At 42.4% G+C, this 19,718-nt stretch overlaps 1 protein-coding gene across 1 annotated transcript in view; it reads left to right on the forward strand.

The window, feature by feature from the left end:
• KATNAL2 (katanin catalytic subunit A1 like 2) overlaps nucleotides 1–19,718 on the forward strand; it is a 159,727-nt gene that overhangs the window by 61,602 nt on the left and 78,407 nt on the right. The window contains exons 6-9 of the mRNA XM_030192914.1: nucleotides 286–384; nucleotides 9,838–9,936; nucleotides 12,836–12,913; nucleotides 19,439–19,537. Of these exons, the coding sequence (XP_030048774.1) occupies nucleotides 286–384; nucleotides 9,838–9,936; nucleotides 12,836–12,913; nucleotides 19,439–19,537 (375 nt within the window). The remainder of the gene's footprint in view (nucleotides 1–285; nucleotides 385–9,837; nucleotides 9,937–12,835; nucleotides 12,914–19,438; nucleotides 19,538–19,718) is intronic.

Consider the following 19,718-nt stretch of genomic DNA (forward strand, 5'->3'; position numbering starts at 1 on the left):
AGAAATGCTGGACATGGATGGAGTCTGCATACTCTTTATCTGTTAAAAAGTACTATAAATAAAAATCACAAAAAAAGAAAGATTAAAACAAAAAACAACCCATAGATAAAACAATCTGTATCTCATACCCCTGGAGCATATTACTCATCATACACCCTTCCCAATTATTACTTATGACAGAACATTTCTCATTTGTGTGAGAAACGGGCCTTTTTTTACTAGTGGTTTAATAAATCTTGCTCAAGATACATTAATTTATACTGTAATACATTTTTCTTTTTTTAGATAAATGGCAGGACAAGTCCTTCAGGAATTTCAGATTTTGGTTTAAATGTATCCTCGATGAATAGAAGTGGAGCAGGAGAAGGCCGTCATTCAAGAAGGGTCAGTAGAATCCATCCGTTTCCATCCTAGAATAATAATGATGACATTCTGAACCACAGAAATAGGGCATTAGTTAATCCTCCTTGTCCTGTAGGGGCATATTAAAGCACAGATAAAACTCCAACTGTGAGGTTATCAGTCACCACATTAATGCAGATTTTTATAGTAATACATAATTATTGTGGATTATGTTGAATTGATTGTCCTCAGAGGGATATGTAGCGCTGGCATGGATAATGGTAAGTGGAAACAGTTCAAATGCTGAAAAGATCCTTGGAGGTTGCCAGGGCAAAAGAGCAGTTGTCTTCTGAACATTCACACTAGCTTGAAATGAAAGCTTCCTTTGTTGTTCTCTTCAAAAAGATGATGGTATTCCCATCTGCACTGAGGCTCCCGAAGCATGTCCTGTAAATGTAGACCTTCATCTTCACAACAGTGCAAGAATATTACTGATATGTTCTGACCTTTGTCAGCACTGTTGTCATTGATTCAGTGCAGAATCTGTTTTTGCATCACTAGTATAGATACAGTGCAAGACTTCTCAGGCTCCTAAATTCATCTTTGGTTACCTTCTGCGCAATGAGTAGCAGACCAGAAATCAAGGTCTTTAATTCTAGCTCCACTATCATAACTGGATGACTCCTCTATGTCTGCTTAATGGCCCATTCTGGAATATTTTCATTTGTTCCAGCAGCAGATGGTTTATGAGTTTGGTATGGGTGTGAAGAAACAGTGTTTTAAGCCTGTAAATGTATTGGCTATTTTCCTGCATTATGTTCTGAAGTGTATTTCTCCTATTTGGCCAGCAGGTGGTGTTTATTTGCTGTAAAGCTGTCTCAGAGAACTGAGTATTTTTTATTTAGTTTGACGCAAACAAGAAGCAAGAAACGGTATATATTTGAAATCTTGTTGACTGGGCTCTGATTGACCTGGAGTTTGAAATTACCCAGCAGTTGTTGCTGGCTGTTGCTTCAGTTTCATCCCGGGAAAAGAGAGAAAGAGATATGTTTGCTGAAGCTCTGTAAACAGATATATGCCCTGATCTCCCAGGTACTTTCTAGGAAGTAAGCAAACGTTTAGGTTTATAATTGATCCATATTTCAGTTACCTGTTATTGTTTGCTGATTGCACATTAATTTTGTTAATTTTTCAGTTTTTAAGACCATAAATAATTGTGTATTGTCTCTGTCTGTCTGGACTGATAAAGAATTCTGGTGGATTGTGTTTTGGGTCTGTAAGTGCTTTTATGGAAACTGTGAAACCACTGGGAGTGTGGCCTCAGTAACCTAGAAATCACTGGGGATAATTTGAGAGCGGGAGACTCATCCAGAGGCGGTTGAGATGCAGTCGGTGGGTGCAAGTGTAGAGCACAAGCTGCAGATGTAGGCTGACCTGAGCTGTGTTGGCGATAGACCCTCTAAGTGGCCGCAGGGTAACCCCAGGCGGGTGGCTAGGTGTTTTGTGACAATGCGGTACTCCAGATTTACTAATAAGACTGCTCCACATCAGTCATCTAGAGCTCTGAACAATATATATGTCCTCTTGAGTATTAGTTCAGACAGACAACTAAGTTGTCATGTTTTATATCAAAAAGTGAGGAGTTGGGGGAATTCCTCTGCAGGGACTTTGTCGTTACCAACTGTATTCAAATCCAAGCTGCTGTTCTCCCCTGTGTTGAGAACCAACCATCAAATTCAGCAGAGTTCTTCACAGCATCTTTGTCTTGGGGTGCTCGTTCACCAGGAGTGAAAATGCAGAGTTACCCCTCTTATGCTTAGTATGCCCAGCACTGCTTCACGTGACAAGGGATGCCGTAACCATATGTTGCACTTCAGCTCTCCTTTATGTTTATTTCCAGTCCCACTTGTTATAAACGCTCTGCATAAATTACAACAGAGGCCAGACACCATGAAGCTTATGACATGTACTGTTCTAGGCAATGTATAGTGTCGCTAAACAGCCAGCTAAACCATCCCCAAGTAGAAGCTTTACCAGTAGACTCTCAGTTCTTAAGGAAATCTTCTTTATTGTAGTACTCATAATAAACAAACAAGAAAATCCAACTTACAGTTCAGTTGCTTAGAATTGTTTGCTACTGCACATGGAGTCTGTATCTAGCCACCCCAGAGGCAAGGATATGGCCAAAACCTCAGCCCAGCTGAGAGGAATAGCTGTAACATTCAAAGGAGAATAAAGGGAAGAAGCTCACTGAAAATAAATGGGAAATGACTTGGGGAAATGGTAAATAATCTTGATGGAATTACAGTAAATTAAGGAGGGATCAACCTCTAGAACATCTGCTGATCACAAAGGCATGTAAGGAAGACTGGTCTCAGCCCAGAGGGGCAGAGAGGGAGGGCTGGCCCTAACTCAGAGCTAACAGCCTATAGGGAAAACTCATAAGGAGTCAATTACGGGATACTGCAAACTATAGGGGGGGGTGGAAGCCCCAGTACACAGTGCTAAATATTACATAGACAATGCAATTAAATATAGATAATTATCAAATATACATAACAATGCATCTTGCTTCCATGAATATGGGGGCAGAGACTCCCCTCCTAGTATCCATAGATACCACTATTTAACTCCTCAAACTATAAACATTATAAGCATGCAGAAGTCCATTTATATCTGGATCTTTAACTTGGCAACTTCTTGCTTGTCTCGGGTTTAGTGTTGCTCTGGCAACTTCTCATTTGTAGTCTTGCAGGAGCTGAAATGAGAGACTGACAAACAAACAACCAATACAAAGGAGAGAGAAAAGTCTTTGCGTCTCTAGTGGACAACAGTCCAAGGTGTCATCTCTTTGTGGTGTGGATCATTGGCTCAGTGATGGCTCTGCTGAAGAAGTTTCTTGTCTTCATGGAAGTCTTGTGTCGAAGTTCCTAGGTGGTGCCAAGTTGTCATTGGTGATCTGTAGTTCTGTATCTCTGATGGCACTTTGGTGGTAAGTGTCTGGTCTTTCATCAACTGGTTGATGAGATGAAGATGTAATCTCTTTGTGAGAGGCAGTACTGAGGGTTCCAGGGATGTCAGTGCGTAGGATGTGCAGTTGTTTTGGACTCTTTAGAAAATCTTTCCATCTCTTCCGTTCTTGTCGCATTTTTGGTGGTAGTGGAACATCCCACTCATCAGTAGTTTAGGAAAGTTCTCTCAGTAGGGATTGTCCTTGAATGATGACTGGAGCCACAAACCCCAGTGAGTCGTACGGACTGTTGACTGTAGACAAGACACCTCTGCGTGTATATGGTTTCTCCTTGATCCAATGCAATCCAAAGCTTCTCTGAAGTGGAGGATTGTCTACTTAGATCTAGATTCTTTAAATCTTTGGCATGATCCTTGGCAGGAAATGCTCTCATTACTTCTGGACTGTTGATTTTATGAAGTCTTAGATTGGCTTATGCCAGCATTGCTTGTGTCCTCTTTAGCAAGTCAATGGCTTCTCCTTTGGTAAGTAAGGACTTCAAACCAACATCTACATAAAAGTCTCTCTTAATTAAATGCCTGGCATCTGTGTCATGTTCTCTTTCTCCCTCTTGGGCTGTCCTAAGTTCGTAGGTTTGCTACAGCAGGTGATGGACTGTTAGACATGAACTCTTATTCTGTATGTCACGATTTCCTAGTTGATGTTGTTGTCATGGTACTACAGGAATCTCAAGTAATTTCTGTAGTCTGGGTGTACAACAAAGCAATAATGCTGGATATCTGCTGTTATTGTGATATGGTCTTTTCTGAAGCAGATCAAGACTCCCAATAGGCTGCTGATCATGTGAGGCCCAGAAAGCATCACATTGTTGAGTGAGATTCCTTGAAATTGGGCACTGGAATCACACAATCCTTATCTGGCCTGGTTTTTGTAGATGATACACACCAAAGGTAGGTAAGTACCAACATTCTTCACCGTCTTTTAACAGTGGAGCCAGCTCTTCATGGCTATTATCCAGCAAATTCTGCATGAATGTTAAGTGCTGTTTTTTTTTCTCTGGTTTCTTTCTGAGTCTGTTGCAATGAAGTGAGATAAGAGAGAGCTTGCTGTGTTAGGTAGTCGTGTTGGGATGTCCGGAATGGTAGCAAAGCCACCAGGGCTGGCTCAAGGGATAGTGGTGCCCTGAGCCATCTTGCTTTAGCAGCGCTCACCATCATATCGTTTCTGGTGTCCCTTCCCTCTTCCCCTGGGTTTGTCATCTCTCTCTCCCTTAGGCCAGCGTCTTTGTGCCCCTCCTCTTAGTCCAGTCTGTCTCCCCCTCCCTGCGGATCTGGCACTGCTCCCTCACTTCTCACTCCCCCACTGCTCTGTAAAGTTTACATCAGTTTTACAGGACCACAGGCAAGTGAGACGTGAGGGATCAGTGCCAGACTCTCAGGGAGGAGGGGTAAGGTTCAAGGAGGGGAGAAGGTTCAAGACTATATTGGGGAGGGGGAGGAGAAGTAAAGGCTTCACCTGTAGACCAGGTAAGGTCAGAGGCTGGGTATTTTGCCACCCTTAATCACCAGTGCCCTGGGCCAGAGCCTCACCTGGTCCAATGGTTAAGCCGGCCCTGGATCCACCCAGTTATTGGATTCATCCTTGTAGAATTCCTTATCCACAATTCTCAAGAACTCTATCTTCTACTGAAAGAGTTGGTTTGACATCATTCTTGGTGACTTGGAACACCGAGTTTCTCAGATGTTCTCCCAAATGTGATGGAGAGGTGTCCTGATGAGTGGTTGAGCTGGGGTCTGGTTCTTCCCAGCAGTAAACCTTCATGTGCAGATGGTTATGACCAAGCTTGAATAAGGTAGTTCGCCCATTTTCTAGGACGCACGTTTTGTAGACATCCACTTCTTTCAATCCTGTTGAGGGGTACATAAGTACTGCCGTACTGGGACAGACCGAAGGTCCATCAAGCGCAGCATCCTGTTTCCAACAGTGGCCAATCCAGGTCACAAGTACCTGGCAAGATCCTAAAACAGTATAATAAATTTTATGATTCTTATTCCAGAAATAAGCAGTGGATTTTCACAATATCCATTTTAATAATTGGTCTATGGACTTTTTCCTTTAGGAAGCCATCCAAACCTTTTTTTTAAACCCCACTAAGCTAACCGCTTTTACTACATTCTCTGGCAACTGATTCCAGAGTTGAATTACATGTTGACTGAAGAAATATTTTTTCTGATTTGTTTTTAATTTACTACTTTGTAGCTTCATTGCGTGTCCCCTAGTCCTAGTATTTTTGGAGAGAGTAAACAAGCGATTCACGTCTACCCGTTCCACTCCACTCATTATTTTATAGACCTCTATCATATCTCCCTTCAGCCGTCTTTTCTCCAAGCTGAAGAGCCCTAGCCGCTTTAGCCTTTCCTCATAGGGAAGTTGTCCCATCCTCTTTATCATTTTCATAGCCCTTCTTTGTACCCTTTCTAATTCCACTATATCTTTTTTGAGATGCGGTGACCAGAATTGAATACAATATTCAAGGTGCAGTCGCACCATAGAGCAATGCAAAGGCATTATAATGTCCTCATTTTTGTTTCCCATTCCTTTCCTAATAATACCAAACATTCTATTTGCTTTCTTAGCTGCTGCCACACTCTGAGCAGAAGGTTTCAACGTATCATCAACGATGACACCTAGATCCCATTCCTGGTCGGTGACTCCTAATGTGGAACCTTGCATTACATAACTATAATTTGGTTTCCTCTTTCCCACATGCATCACTTTGCACTTGCTCACATTAAACGTCAGCTGCCATTTAGACGCCCAGTCTCCCAGTCTCGTAAGATCCTCTTGTAATTTTTCACAATCCTCCCACGATTTAACTACTTTTAATAACTGTGTCAACCAATTTAATTACCTCACTAGTTACTCCCATCTCTAGGTCATTTATAAATATGTTAAAAAGCAACGGTCCCAGCACAGACCCCTGGGGAAACCCACTAACTACCCTTCTCCATTGAGAATGCTGACCATTTTACCCTGCTCTCCGTTTTCTATCTTTTAAACAGTTTTTAATCCACAACAGGACACTACCTCCTATCCCATGACTCTTTAATTTCTTCTGGAGTCTTTCATGAGGTACTTTGTCAAACGCCTTCTGAAAATCCAGATACACAATATCAACCAGCTCACCTTTATCCATGTTTGTTCACCCCTTCAAAGAAATAGACTGGTGAGGCAAGATTTCCCTTACACTAAATCCATGTTGGCTTTCTCTCCTTAATCCATGCTTTTGAATATGCTCAGTGATTTTGTTCTTTATAATAGTCTCTACCGTTTTGCCTGGCACCGACGTCGGGCTCACCGGTCTATAATTTCCCAGATCTTCTCAAATCTTTTTAAAAAATCGGTGTTACATTGGCCACCCTCCAATCTTCCGGTACCAATCTTGATGTTAAAGATAAATTACATATTACTAAAAAGAGTTCTGCAAGTTCATTTTTCAGTTCTATCAGTACTCTGGGATGACTACCATCCGGTCCTGGAGATTTGCTATTCTTCAATTTGTCAAATTGCCCCATTATATCCTCTAGGTCTATAGAGGTTTCATTCAGTTTCTCCCATTCGTTAGCTTTGAATACCATTTCTGGCACCAGTATATCTCCCAAATCTTCCTCGGTGAAGACCGAAGCAAAGAATTCATTTCTCTCCACCATGGCTTTTTCTTCCCTGATTGCCCCTTTTACCCATTGGTCATCTAGCGGTCCAACCGATTCTTTCGCCGGCTTCTTGCTTTTAATATACCAAAAAAAAGTGCAATCTTTTTTTCGAAGTCCCTCGCTGCCTTCCTTACCAGCGTTTTGCATTTCACTTGCAGTTTCTTATTATTTTCAGTCAGATTCTTCTTCAGTTTTCTGAAGGTTTTCCTTTTAACTCTAATAGCTTCCTTTACCTCACTTTTTAACCATGCCAGCTGTCATTTGGTCTTCCGTCCTCCTTTTTTAATACACAGAATATATTTGGCCTGGGCTTCCAGAATGGTGTTTTTGAACAGCATCCACGCTTAATGTAAATTTTTTGACCTTCACAGCTTCTCCTCTAAATTTGTTTTTCACCATTCTTCTCATTTTATCATAGTCTCCTTTTTGAAAGTTAAATGCTAAAGTATTGGATTTCCTGTGTGTATTTATTACAAAGCCGATATCAAATCTGATCATATTATGATCACTGTTATCAAGTGGCCCCAGCACCATTATCTCCTGCACCAGATCATGCACTCCACTAAGGACTAGGTCTAGAATTGCTAGGGGATGCAGTTTGAGCAATAGATTGAGTCTTAACGATATGTGGACCGGTAAACGACGGAATATGGATAATGGCCACCATACTAAATGTGGCCATTGTTCTTTGTCCCATATTATGATAGAAGATAATCGCTATGTGTATGCTAAAAATGGAAAAAAGTGTATATTGAAAACACAAACTAATTGTGAATCCTCTGGGGTAGTGTATTTGATCCAGTACCCATGCGCTTATTCCTACATAGGACAGACAACTAGACCTTTGAAAAAGAGATTGATGGAACACCGTTCATGTTTAAAAACCCATAAGATGGAAGCCCCAATGGTAACACACTGTGATCGATTTGCACATCATTTTGACGATTTGAGATGTATTGTGCTGGGCAAACTAGAGCGATCCCAGAGACTTGGCTTGGGCAGATAGATACTGGATTGTTCCAGGGAGCACGTCTTATGCTTATGTCACTGGCAGAATTCAGTTTTCTCTACCGGTATCTCCACCTGCTGGTAGGAAGGGATAACAGTTCAGAATAGTGTCGCTGACTAAAGAAAAGAAAATTATCAGGGAAGACATAACTTCTTCTGCTCAACGAATGGAATCATCATCGGACCGATGAGATTTGATTTAACATAAGAGTGGCCGTACTGGGTTAGACCAATGGTCCATCTAGCTCAGTATTCTGTTTTCCTAACAGTGGCCAAGCCAGGTCACAAGTACCTGGCAGAAACCCAAATTGTTGCAACACTCCATACTACAAATCCCATGGAGGAGTTTGTGGAGAGGATTGTTAGAGTTGCGAATTACATGCATAGGTTATAAAATATTCATCAATGAACATACTTGAATCACATACATTTATAACAGCTTCCGCATCTAACTTGACTGCTTCTCAGACCACATGATAAATCCCCAGCCTCATCCGGGTTTAATATCTATTGCCCTCTTTACCATTGGAGGTAAATTATAAAGTGCACTGATTTCTGTGCAGTTCCTTGTGCACTGTTTTTTCTCCTTTGTACATAGTGTGACCATAACATCATGGAAAATTGTGCACGGAACCCACAGTAAGCTATGTCTGAAGCCTGCCGCATTTTATTTAATAAATAAGTACATAAATGTTGCCATACTGGGACAGACCAAAGGTCCATCAAGCTTAGCATCCTGTTTCCAAAAGTGGCCAATCCAGGTCACAAATACCTGGCAAGATCCCAAAAAGTACAGAACATTTTATGCTGCTTATCCTAGACTCTTTGTCTGCACTGGTTGCTGGTGAAGTACATGCAAGTTCCCTTGACAAAGCGAGGCAATGCGAAACAGGCTCCTGTCGGGACAAGACATATACCGGCTGCTTAACGGAATGCTGACAAATGAGATCCAAGCAATGTAGGACGACTGAATCCACAGCATGAGCTAAAGACAAAAAAGAAGCGTGTGGTTTTCAGTAAGACGAAGATAAGTCTAAACATTGTTTCTGTATCAGTTTAAGCTCTACACATAAGCTACAGACGTTAGTGCATATAAAAAAAATAGACATAAACTAAAGAAAAAATGAATTATTTGCAGCACAAGGACTGTGGAAGCACTTGTATGTATATTGTAGGACACTAATGCTCAGATGGTTGATAGCACTATTGGTGGTTGGGGGCAGTCGATGATTATAATATAGTCACTAAAGCCGAGGCTTTAAAGAAGCACAAAAAGAAGTGCCTATGTGACAGTATGAGACGTCCCCTTATCAAATAAATGAGCTTTGGTTGTTCCACCGACAGTTTTGTTGTGTATGGTTCAAGTTAAATTAGGTGGAGGGGTGCCATTTTTTGTTATAATTTGTATCCTAGAAATAAGCACTGGCATTTCCCCAAGTCCATTTTAATAATGCACTCTTCCTTTAGGAAGCCGTCCAAACCTTTTAAAAACCCCGTTTAAGCTAACCGCCTTTACCACATTCTCTGGCAACAAATTTCAGAGTTTAATTACATGTTGAGTGATGAAAAAATTTTCTCCTATTCGTTTTAAATTTACTACTTCGTAGCTTCAACGAATGCCCCCTAGTCCTAGTATTTTTGGAAAGAGTAAACAGACGCTTCACGTCTACCTTTTCCACCCCACTCATTATTTTATAGACCTCTATTAAACATTAATAGCCTTGCATTTATTGACAATTTAAAGAACCAATATTTTTGTAGCAGATAAACCTTCTTGTATAACTTTGTTTTGTTACCCTTCAGGGCCAAATAATAGACTTTCGTGGAATGATACAAGATGCCATCAAAGGAGCGTCTAATGAAATAGCTTTAAATAGCCTCAGCTGTAATCCTGATCCTTCTGTAAGTACCATACATTGTGTTGTCAAATGAACCCACTTACTTTTAAAACATGGAAGACAACGCCTGTTGTATAGTGCCAGATAATTAGTCTTGACTGTAGGTTAACCAGTGTATGTGCAATTTCTAGTGCTCCATGACATGTAGGAGGCACCTTATATCCTAGATTCCTGTATCAAAAAAACTCCCATTATCTTAAAGTCACGGGTATTGACCTGTGTTCCATTATATGAAAAAAAATTGCTTTGTCTGAAAATTGGTTGGTTTCAAATATTCTGTTATCCAGCAAATGCTCCCGTTCAGATCTTATTTTTTTTATCTGAAAGTTCTCATTATCCTAAACCTTCATTGTTTAGAAACATCCTTTTGGAGCAATCTTGATCCCAGACATTCTGGATGGAAGTTGCTATATTTATATCATTCTTGATTTTACTGCTTTCTGTTTTAGATCAACAAGTTCCAAATGTTCTATTTGAGTGAAAAATGTACTTTTTATTAATTCTGCTGCTTGAAAGCTGCCAAGGTACATAGTTCTAAGAGAGATTTTAGGTTAGTCCTAGATTTTCAGTAGTCCTTTCCTGATTAATTGAGCAACCTGCTGCACCGATTTCAGTGGATAAAATCAGGGGCTAAAATACAATTATGCAGGACTAGTTTATCGACTCCTACCCTAGTTGAGATAATATTTAACCATCTCTCCGTTCTCATGGTCAACTTTCTTTAAATCAGTCACCTTACTTTCTAACTCTTCCTACTGTCTTACCTATCTATATGTTACATCTTTGCTTTACTCTTCACTATCAATTATAATGCTCTATTACGTATTGTGTTGACATTGTAAGTAGTAGACCATACTTTGTATTGTTGTTTGAATATTTTTACTGCTGTAATTGCCTATTGCTCTTGTTTGACCTGTTCTTACTGTACACCACCTTGAGTTAATTCCTTCAAAAAGGCGGTAAATAAATCCTAATAAATAAATAAACACTTACCAGTAGCAACCTTGAACACGACGTTACGGCATTTTTTTTTTAAAGCATTTGAGGAATGCATTGGAACATTTCCATTCAGGAAACCCCATCTTTTTAGCCAGAAATTCAGAAACCTCTGTAAACATCGGCCCACTTACTGGGAAGTTGTGCAGCATGGGTCTGTTTAAACTACTTTTAACAATGCCTCTTCAACATCTGTGTTCAGGCTAGTTTGCATGTGCTTACAGCTTGCTGCTGCTAATGACAAATGAAAATCCTTGATTATATTATCCCACTTATTATCTGGTTTTGACACAGTGGAAATGTCAATTCTAGTTTTTGTGAAGATTGTTTTTTATTGTCGGTGTTTGCATTTATAATTATGTATGTTTGCTTGTTCTCTGCTCTGGATAAGGTCTAAATCGACACACTTATACCTAGCTGCCATTTTAACGTGTATGTGTAGACTGACATGTCACTGTTAATCGGAGTCTTTGTGAAGCTTCTGCTGAACTAATATCTGTCATGTGATAACACTGTGATTGGCTGTTTCAGCGGCACAGATTTGTCACTGTGACATTAAGCTGTAGATTTTAATTCACCAAGCAGCTAATGTTACATAAGTACATAAGTAATGCCATACTGGGAAAAGACCAGAGGTCCATCGAGCCCAGCATCCTGTCCCCGACAGCGGCCAATCCAGGTCAAGGGCACCTGGCAAGCTACCCAAACATACAAACATTTTATACAAGTTATTCCTGAAATTGTGGATTTTTCCCAAGTCCATTTAGTAGTGGTCTATGGACTTGACCTGTAGGAAACCGTCCAACCACCTTTTAAACTCTGCCAAGCCTACCGCCTTCATCATGTTCTCCGGCAATGAATTCCAGAGTTTAATTATGCGTTGGGCGAAGAAACATTTTCTCCTATTTTTTAAAAATGTACTACACTGTAGTTTCATCGCATGCCCCCCAGTCCTAGTATTTTTGGAAAGCGTGAACAGACGCTTCACATCCACATGTTCCACTCCACTCCTTATTTTATATACCTCTATCATGTCTCCCCTCAGCCATCTCTTTTCCAAGCTGAAAAGCCCCCTAGCCTCCTTAGTCTTTCCTCATAGGGAAGTCGTCCCATCCCCGCTATCATTTTAGTTGCCCTTCGCTGCACCTTTTCCAATTCCACTATATCTTTCTTGAGATGCGGCAACCAGAATTGAACACAATACTCAAGGTGCGGTCGCACCATGGAGTGATACAACGGCATTATAACATCCTCACATTGTTGGCATTAACCGATATGTGACGTTACACGGAGTGACAAAAGGTGGAGTAAGTCCTTGTTAGTTACAATGGGTGCAACTGGGGATAAAAATGCTGTGACATTATGTGGGGCGTGATATGAACTGTTGTGACATTAAATGGATTTGACTGCATATGGTTCTCTAGTTCCCGTTCAGAACCCGTGAGCCCTGCTTGTTTTGGGCTATGTTATTATCCCCTATTTTTTTAAGGCAGCCTAGTAGCTAAGCATTCCCATGTGTAAAAAGAAAAATATGATCATACTGGCTTGTCCTTGGAGATAACAAAGTTTCTGACATGTAGCAGTTCTCTGGGGCCAGCAGGGTGAATATTCCTACCTACTTGTTTATCTTCCCTGGGTGCTGAATACTATCAGCTATATATATGACATTGACAAGGTTGTATGTGATGGCAGCAGGCTGAAGACATGCTTCCAAAAGCTTTGAGAAGGTAGACTGGCCAGCATTTCTGCATGGGCTACATTGGGATGGTGTAACCCCACATGTAAGAATATTCACCCTGCTGTCCTCGGAGAACATCTGCTATGGGTAAGTAACTTTTTGTATTACCAGATAAAGTTAAAGGATTTTTCAGTTTGCAAGCCTACTAAAGAATTTTTGTCTCTTACAGGAACGATTGTTAAAACCATTGGGTTCTTTTATTGGGATGAACAGTGAAATGAGAGAGCTTGCAGCAGTAATAAGCAGAGTAAGATATTTGCTATTTTCAAAATATGATTGAAATATTTTCTCAGCAATGCCATTTGGTTCTTCAAATGGCAGGGGGCCAGTCTGATCTTTCAAGAATTTGTACTAGTGTGGTTGTAAAACTCCTCTATCCTTCATAGAGATTAAATCAACTGTTAGTGGGAAGTAACTGTACTGTACTGGAAGTGCAGATTGGTTATTTGGGACTTTCATGGCGTCCCACATATCAATCCAGAGACTTGTGGGTTGTGCCTCTACCAGCAGGTGGAGATAGAGAGAACCTCTAAGGTTTGCTATATGTGGACCTGTGCAGCAAGCTGAACCTCAGTATTCTCTCTATCTAGCAGGTGGAGGGACATCTCTGTGCAGTTCCTTGCGGATCTTCTTTATGATCTTTTGAGGGCTTCAGCGAAGGAGGTTTCCCTAGCGGTCACCGCACGTCGCTGGCTGTGGTTGCGGCATTGGGCTGCAGATGTTTAGCAAGGCTTCCTTTTAGGGGAAAGCTTTTGTTTGGGATAGACTTAGAACAGATTGTGAAGGACCTCGGTGACTCTAAGGGCCAGTGCCTCCCAGAAGACAGGTCCAAGTTTGTGCGACCGGTGGGACCTAGACCTAAGTTCATGAATACACGGTGTTTCCGTCCAGGTCACAGGGCCTCCTTTTTCAGAGAGCAAGATCTTCTCAGAGGCCTCAGCCTTTTCGAGGTGGCAGGCATGCCTTCCTTTCCGGTAACAGAAACCAGCCCGCAGCCAGGTCCGCCCAATGATGGGGCCCTGGTCCATCTCCAGCCAGTTATTGGGGGCAGGCTGTCCCTATTCCTGGTGGAGTGGACCAGGGTAACATCCGACAAATGGGTCTTGGAGGTTATCAGAGACAACTACAATTTAGGATTGGCTCGTCCGATAGTAGATTCCTTTCTGGAATCTCCTTGCAAATGTCCCGCCAAGGGGCAGTCTCAAAGAGGCCTATTTACACATTCCAATCTGGCATCCCCACAGACGCTTTCTTTGCTTTGCAGTGTTCGGTTGTCATTTTCAATTCAAAGCGATACCCTTCGGCCTAGTCACAGTGCCTCGGACCTTTTCCAAGGTTCTGGTAGTAGTGGCGGCCTATCTCAGAAAGGAAGGGATTCAGGTCCATCCCTATGTAGACGACTGGCTTGTATGGACGCCTTCTTTCAAGGAGAGTTGTCGGTTTGCTTCAGTCGCTTGGTTGGGTGATCAACTTCCCGAAGTGCAGCCTAAGGCCTTCCCAAACCCTGGAATACTTGGGGGTGTGCTTCGATACCCGAACAGGGATAGTTTCTCTTCGTTCAGCTCAAGCGCAGCGGTTACAGGCTCAGTTACGAGCTGTTTCAACTCCGAACCCGCGGGCTTGGGACTATGTATAAGTTCTAGGTTCCATGGCCTCAGCCTTGGACGTGGTAAAGTGGGCCAGAGCTCACATGCGCCCCCTCCAGTGGCAGCTTCTGAGCCGTTGGTCTCCGCTCTCGGAGGATTACGAGGTTTGGGTGCCATGTTCAGCCCGTCTTCACACAATCATGCACTGGTGGTTCATTCAAAAGAATCTGGTGTCTGGCATTCCTCTGGCAACCCCGGACTAGAAGATAGTGACCACAGATGTGTCACTGTCTGGCTGGGGGACTCATTGCCTCCAACAGACGGCCCAGGGTGTTTGGACTTCGACGGAAGCGTCATGGTCCATCAACCACTTGGAGTTATGGGCGATTCGTCTGTCCCTTCGGGAGTTTGTCTCTTCTTCGCGGTTGCCCAGTTCGCGTTCTTTTGGACAATGCAATGGCGGTCGCCTACGTAAACCGTCGGGGGCACCAGGAGTGCACCACTAACGCGTGAGGCGGCTCTGATCTGCCATTGGGCAGAGACTCATCTCTCTTTCTTGACAGCAGCTCATATAGCGGGGTCACAGAATGTGCAAGGGGACTTTCTCAGTCGCTACCAGTTGGAGCCGGGGATGTGGACGCTCTCCCCTCTGGCCTTCGATCAGATAACTGCCCGTTGGGGGATGCCAGAGTTGGACTTAATGGCCACCGCATTCAATGCGAAGGTTCCCCATTTCTTTAGCAGGGGACGAGAGCTGGGCTCAGAAGGCATCGATGCCCTTCTTCAACCTTGGCCCAGGTGCCTGCTCTATGCCTTTTCCCCTGTGGCCAATGGTGGGCAGGTTACTGACTCGTATTGCCAGTCATCCAGGTCGAGTGATCCTAGTGGCCCCGGATTGGCCCAGACGACCCTGGTACGCGGATGTGATCAGGCTTCTGTTCGATCGTCCTTTTCTGCTATCGGCACAGGACTCTCCTGCTGCAGGGGCTAGTCACAATGGAGGATCCCTCCCCCTTTGGTCTTATGGCCTGGCCGTTGAAAGGGCGAGGTTGAGAAGAAAATGGTATCTGGACGCGGTTATCGCTACGATGCTGTAGGCTCAGAAAAGATCCACCTTGATAGTTTATGCTAGGGTGTGGCGTACCTTCGATTCGTGGTGTGCGAGTTCGGGATTGTCAGCGGCTTCGGCTTCAGTATAGGTTATCCTCACTTTTCTTCAGGAGGCTGTACAAAAATCACTCTCGTTGAGTTCTCTTAAGGAGCAGGTGACAGCTCTGGCATGTTTTAGAGGCCGGTTCAGGGGGCATCCTTCGCCTCCGACCCAGATGTGGTTCGTTTCTTGAGGGGCGTAAATCGTTTGCGCCCTCCTCACATCCCAGTTCTGTCATCCTGGAACCTTAATCTATTTCTCAAAGCGCTTCAGCATCCTCCTTTTGAACCCCTTGAAGGCGATTTTCCTAGTAGCCATTACTTCCGCTCTGAGAATTTCAGAGTTACAGGCCCTTTCTTGCAGAGACCCCTTCCTGCGTTTTACGGAGGCGGGGGTATCGATTAGGACAGTTCCTTCGTTTTTACCCAAGGTGGTTTCTCGTTTCTACTTGGGGCACTCCCTGCATTTGCCAGCCTTCCGCCGGGAAGATTACCCTGAGCAATTCAGGATTCTTCACTTTGCAAGTTCATGCTCAGTCTACGCGAGCTCAAGCTTCCTCCTATGCAGAGTCCCATTTGGTTTCTCTTGAAGATATCTGCAGGGCGGCTACATGGGCTTTGGTCCATACATTCACTCGTCATTATCAGGTGGATGTGGCAGCTTGTCAAGATGCGGTGTTTGGCTCATCTGTGATTTCTGCCGGGTTTGGGCGTGTCCCGCCCTACTTGAGGACTGCTTGGGTACATCCCACAAGTCTCTGAATTGATCTGTGGGACGCCATAGAAGGAAAAATTAATTCTTACCTGATAATTTTTCTTTCCATTAGTCCCAACAGATCAATCTAGGGGCCCCCCCTGGGTTTACTGTCTGCAGTTTTGTTGCGTTTGGTTAGTTTTTTGGGGGTTCCATTGTTTTGAATGTTCTTTCATTTGATTAAAAAATAAAATTAAATAAATACATATAGAAGTGGTGGAAGTATGTTGAGCAATTGGTCTGACAATGTCAGGAGAGTTTTCTATTGTTTCCATTCCACTGCTTTGGTATCGTTCATACTGAGGTTCAGCTGGCTGCACAGGTCCACATATAGGAAACCTGAGGTTCTCTCTATCTCCACCTGCTGGTAGAGGGACACAACCCACAAGTCTCTGCATTGATCTGTTGGGACTAATGGAAAGAAAATTATCAGGTAAGAATTAATTTTTCCATTGAATCTATTTCCCTAGATAGCAGTTAATAGAAGGTACATGCTTCTTCTCAGGACCCTGAATGTTACAATAAAAAAAAAATTGTATGCAAGAATGGTGCGGTCCACAGAATAGAGCATATTTTCCATGTGGAAGATAAAGCATCCCGATAGTGAGGTTGCAATAGAGACCATAGTAGAGCAGTGTCTTTAAATACACAGCAGACAAATTTTCAAGATTTTAAATTATCACTCTCAGCCGCTGAGCAAGTTCTAAATAGGAACAACAAACATTTTTTTTAAGTTTAACTTTTATTATGCAAACAATGCAACAATAAACATATCCAGAATCTGTGCACAGTTTCATGTAAACACAGGAATGGCCCAACCTGCAGAAAATACACCTAGACATATTAAAGTCTGCATCAGGTAAATACAACTAGTGCACTGGCAAGTAGAACAGGTAACAAACAATAATAAGAACCCCCCCTAACAAAAACGATACTTTTCTCTTATCCCCCCCCCCCCCCCCCCCCCCCCCCCCCCCATCCACTACAAAAACAGAAAGAGAGCAATAACAAAAAGTGATGCTTGGTTTGGAATCTCAAAAGAGAAGGTATAACACCACCCAGTCAGAACAGACTGAAGTTTGAATCATGGTTTAGTCAACCAGATGTATGGTGAAAGAAAACTCCACCCGCAAAGTGCCACCATCCCCTGCCCGACAAAGGTCCACACACACCCCCAGTTGGATACTATATAGGTACAGGTCCCTGCCGGCGATTACACTGATAGCATCTGCCATATCTGGGTATGTGCATCCCCTTGCTCTTGTAAGTCCTTGGATATTTTATCAAATAGCCTAAGTTCACATGTAGCGGTCCTCCAGGTATCCCAAGTGGGGCCCCCCACTCCTGTCTCCAAGTCCTGGCTATGCTCATTTTTGCAGCTAAGATCAATAATTGAGAAACCCAGTTAGATCATTTCTCCATCTGGGGACCAAAGCAAACTAAAACCCAAGAGACATGCTTGTCTGTCTTGGAACCAGTCTGCTCCTGTTTTTATCCCACACAATCTGCCAAAATTTATACAATACTGGTCATTCTCACCATAAGTGTTTCAAGGTCCCAGTGAACCCACAATTTCTCCAGCAAAGAGTGAATGAAGTCACCCCAGCTTTCTCTAATTGAACCAATGTCCAATAAGCCCTATGTAGCAACTGATACTGAAGTTGAATATACTGCATAATCTGGGTGCATTTATGTGCATAACAATAGGCTAGTTCCCAGCCCTCATCTCCCAAAGTTTTCCCCAATGAGGCCTCCCACTTCTGCACTGCTCACAGTCTGTGCCCTGATCGTGGCTCACTAGATTTGGATGGGCTGGAGTGGAGCTTTCCAGAGGCTTCGATGTTAACTTCAGAAACTTTAGAACAAGGACAGTGCTGGGCAGACTTCTACAGTCTATGCCATGAAAATGGCAAGGACAAATCAAGACCAGGTTTACATATGAAGTATCACATACCATATTTAATGAGTTTATCTTTTTGGGCAGACTGGATGAACCATACAGGTCTTTATCTGCCATCATCTACTATGTCACTGTGGTAGAGCTTTTTCAAGGTGATGTGTACTTGGGACAAACGTTTTCGTCGGAGTATTTGATTTGAATAATACTACCTCTGTCTGAACGGCATCACGATGCAAGTTCTCCTGTGCATCTAATCCCAACAGAAAGTCCTTCCCCTGAAAATATTGGTAAAAGAGGATATTGGGTCTCACAATATTCTGCAGTTGCCTGTGTGATAGCAAAATGCTGTCACTAAACAAGTCTTTACACAGGGTAAACCCGGCCTCTTCCAGCTGTCAGCACAACAGAACAATCCCGATGACCAGAGTCTGTAATCATTAAATTTGCTTGAAGGAAATGTTCACAGAGCCTCAGCATCTGCTGAGTAATTTCAAACTCCAGGCCAATCAGAGCCCAGAAAAGTCAAGTTTCAAATAAAAACTGGTTGCATCACTACAGGCACTTCCTATTATCTGTGTGCCAACTAAAAGAAAGAGAAAACAGTCCTCTAGGTTCCTGGAGCCACCACTTCCAGTGGTAACTGGAGGTCACAGTTCCCAGAAAGCACTCACAGACCCAACACACAAACCACTAAGATTCATATCAGTCAAGACAGGCAAGAGGCAATAAACTGAAAATTGTTTATTGTCTTAAAAATATTAAACAATGAACAGAAAAGGTGCAATAAGCAAACAATAACAGGTAACTGAAATATGGATTAATTATAAAACTAAACATTAGTTTACTTTCTAAAAAGTACTTGGAGAGATCAGGATATATGCTGCTCACAGATTATCAAATATAACTGATCAGAGGGTCTCATTAAAGAGGTCTGTATTATATTAATGGTTACAAATGCATATTTAACAGTATTCTTTACAAATGACTACATTTTAAATGTTGCTTATTCTCTTTACATACCATTATTGGTATTCACAATATATTGTATAAACTGTATTACTTTACTAATAATATTGTAAGTCACATTGCCATTCCTCAGTAACCACTAACTCTTCCTTTTCCTAAGGGATCCCACATACCTGTCCCACACTTCCTTAAATTCTGACAGTCTTCGTCTCCACTGCCTCCACCGGGAGGTCATTCCACGCATCTACCACCCTTTCCGTGAAGGAGTATTTTCTTAGATTCCTCCTAAGCGTATTTCCTCTCAACTTCTTCCTATGCCCTCTCATTTCAGGGTTTTCCTTCATTTGAAAAAAGCTCACCTTCTGTACATTGATGCTACTGAGGTATTTAATCGTATTTAAACTTCGTATGTTATAGGACATTTATCTCCATAATCCTAATGTGAGGTGGGATGACATTATTGGACTTGATGCAGCCAAGCAATTAGTCAAGGAAGCTGTTGTGTATCCCATAAGGGTAAGAGAAGTATTTTAAAAAATTGTTTCTCAAATTCACAAAGATCAGTTTTGATGCAAATAGCACAGAAGAGAAGGGATTTGGATATCTTTTTTTTTTTTTTTCACCTATCCCCGGAGGGCTTATAATCTGGACTTTCAATAAGCTTTTTTTTTTTTTTTTTGAGGGGGGGGGGGTCTCT

The sequence above is a fragment of the Microcaecilia unicolor genome, chromosome 2 (genome assembly GCF_901765095.1).
Source record: "Microcaecilia unicolor chromosome 2, aMicUni1.1, whole genome shotgun sequence".
In the NCBI taxonomy this organism is placed as follows: Eukaryota; Metazoa; Chordata; class Amphibia; order Gymnophiona; family Siphonopidae; genus Microcaecilia; species Microcaecilia unicolor.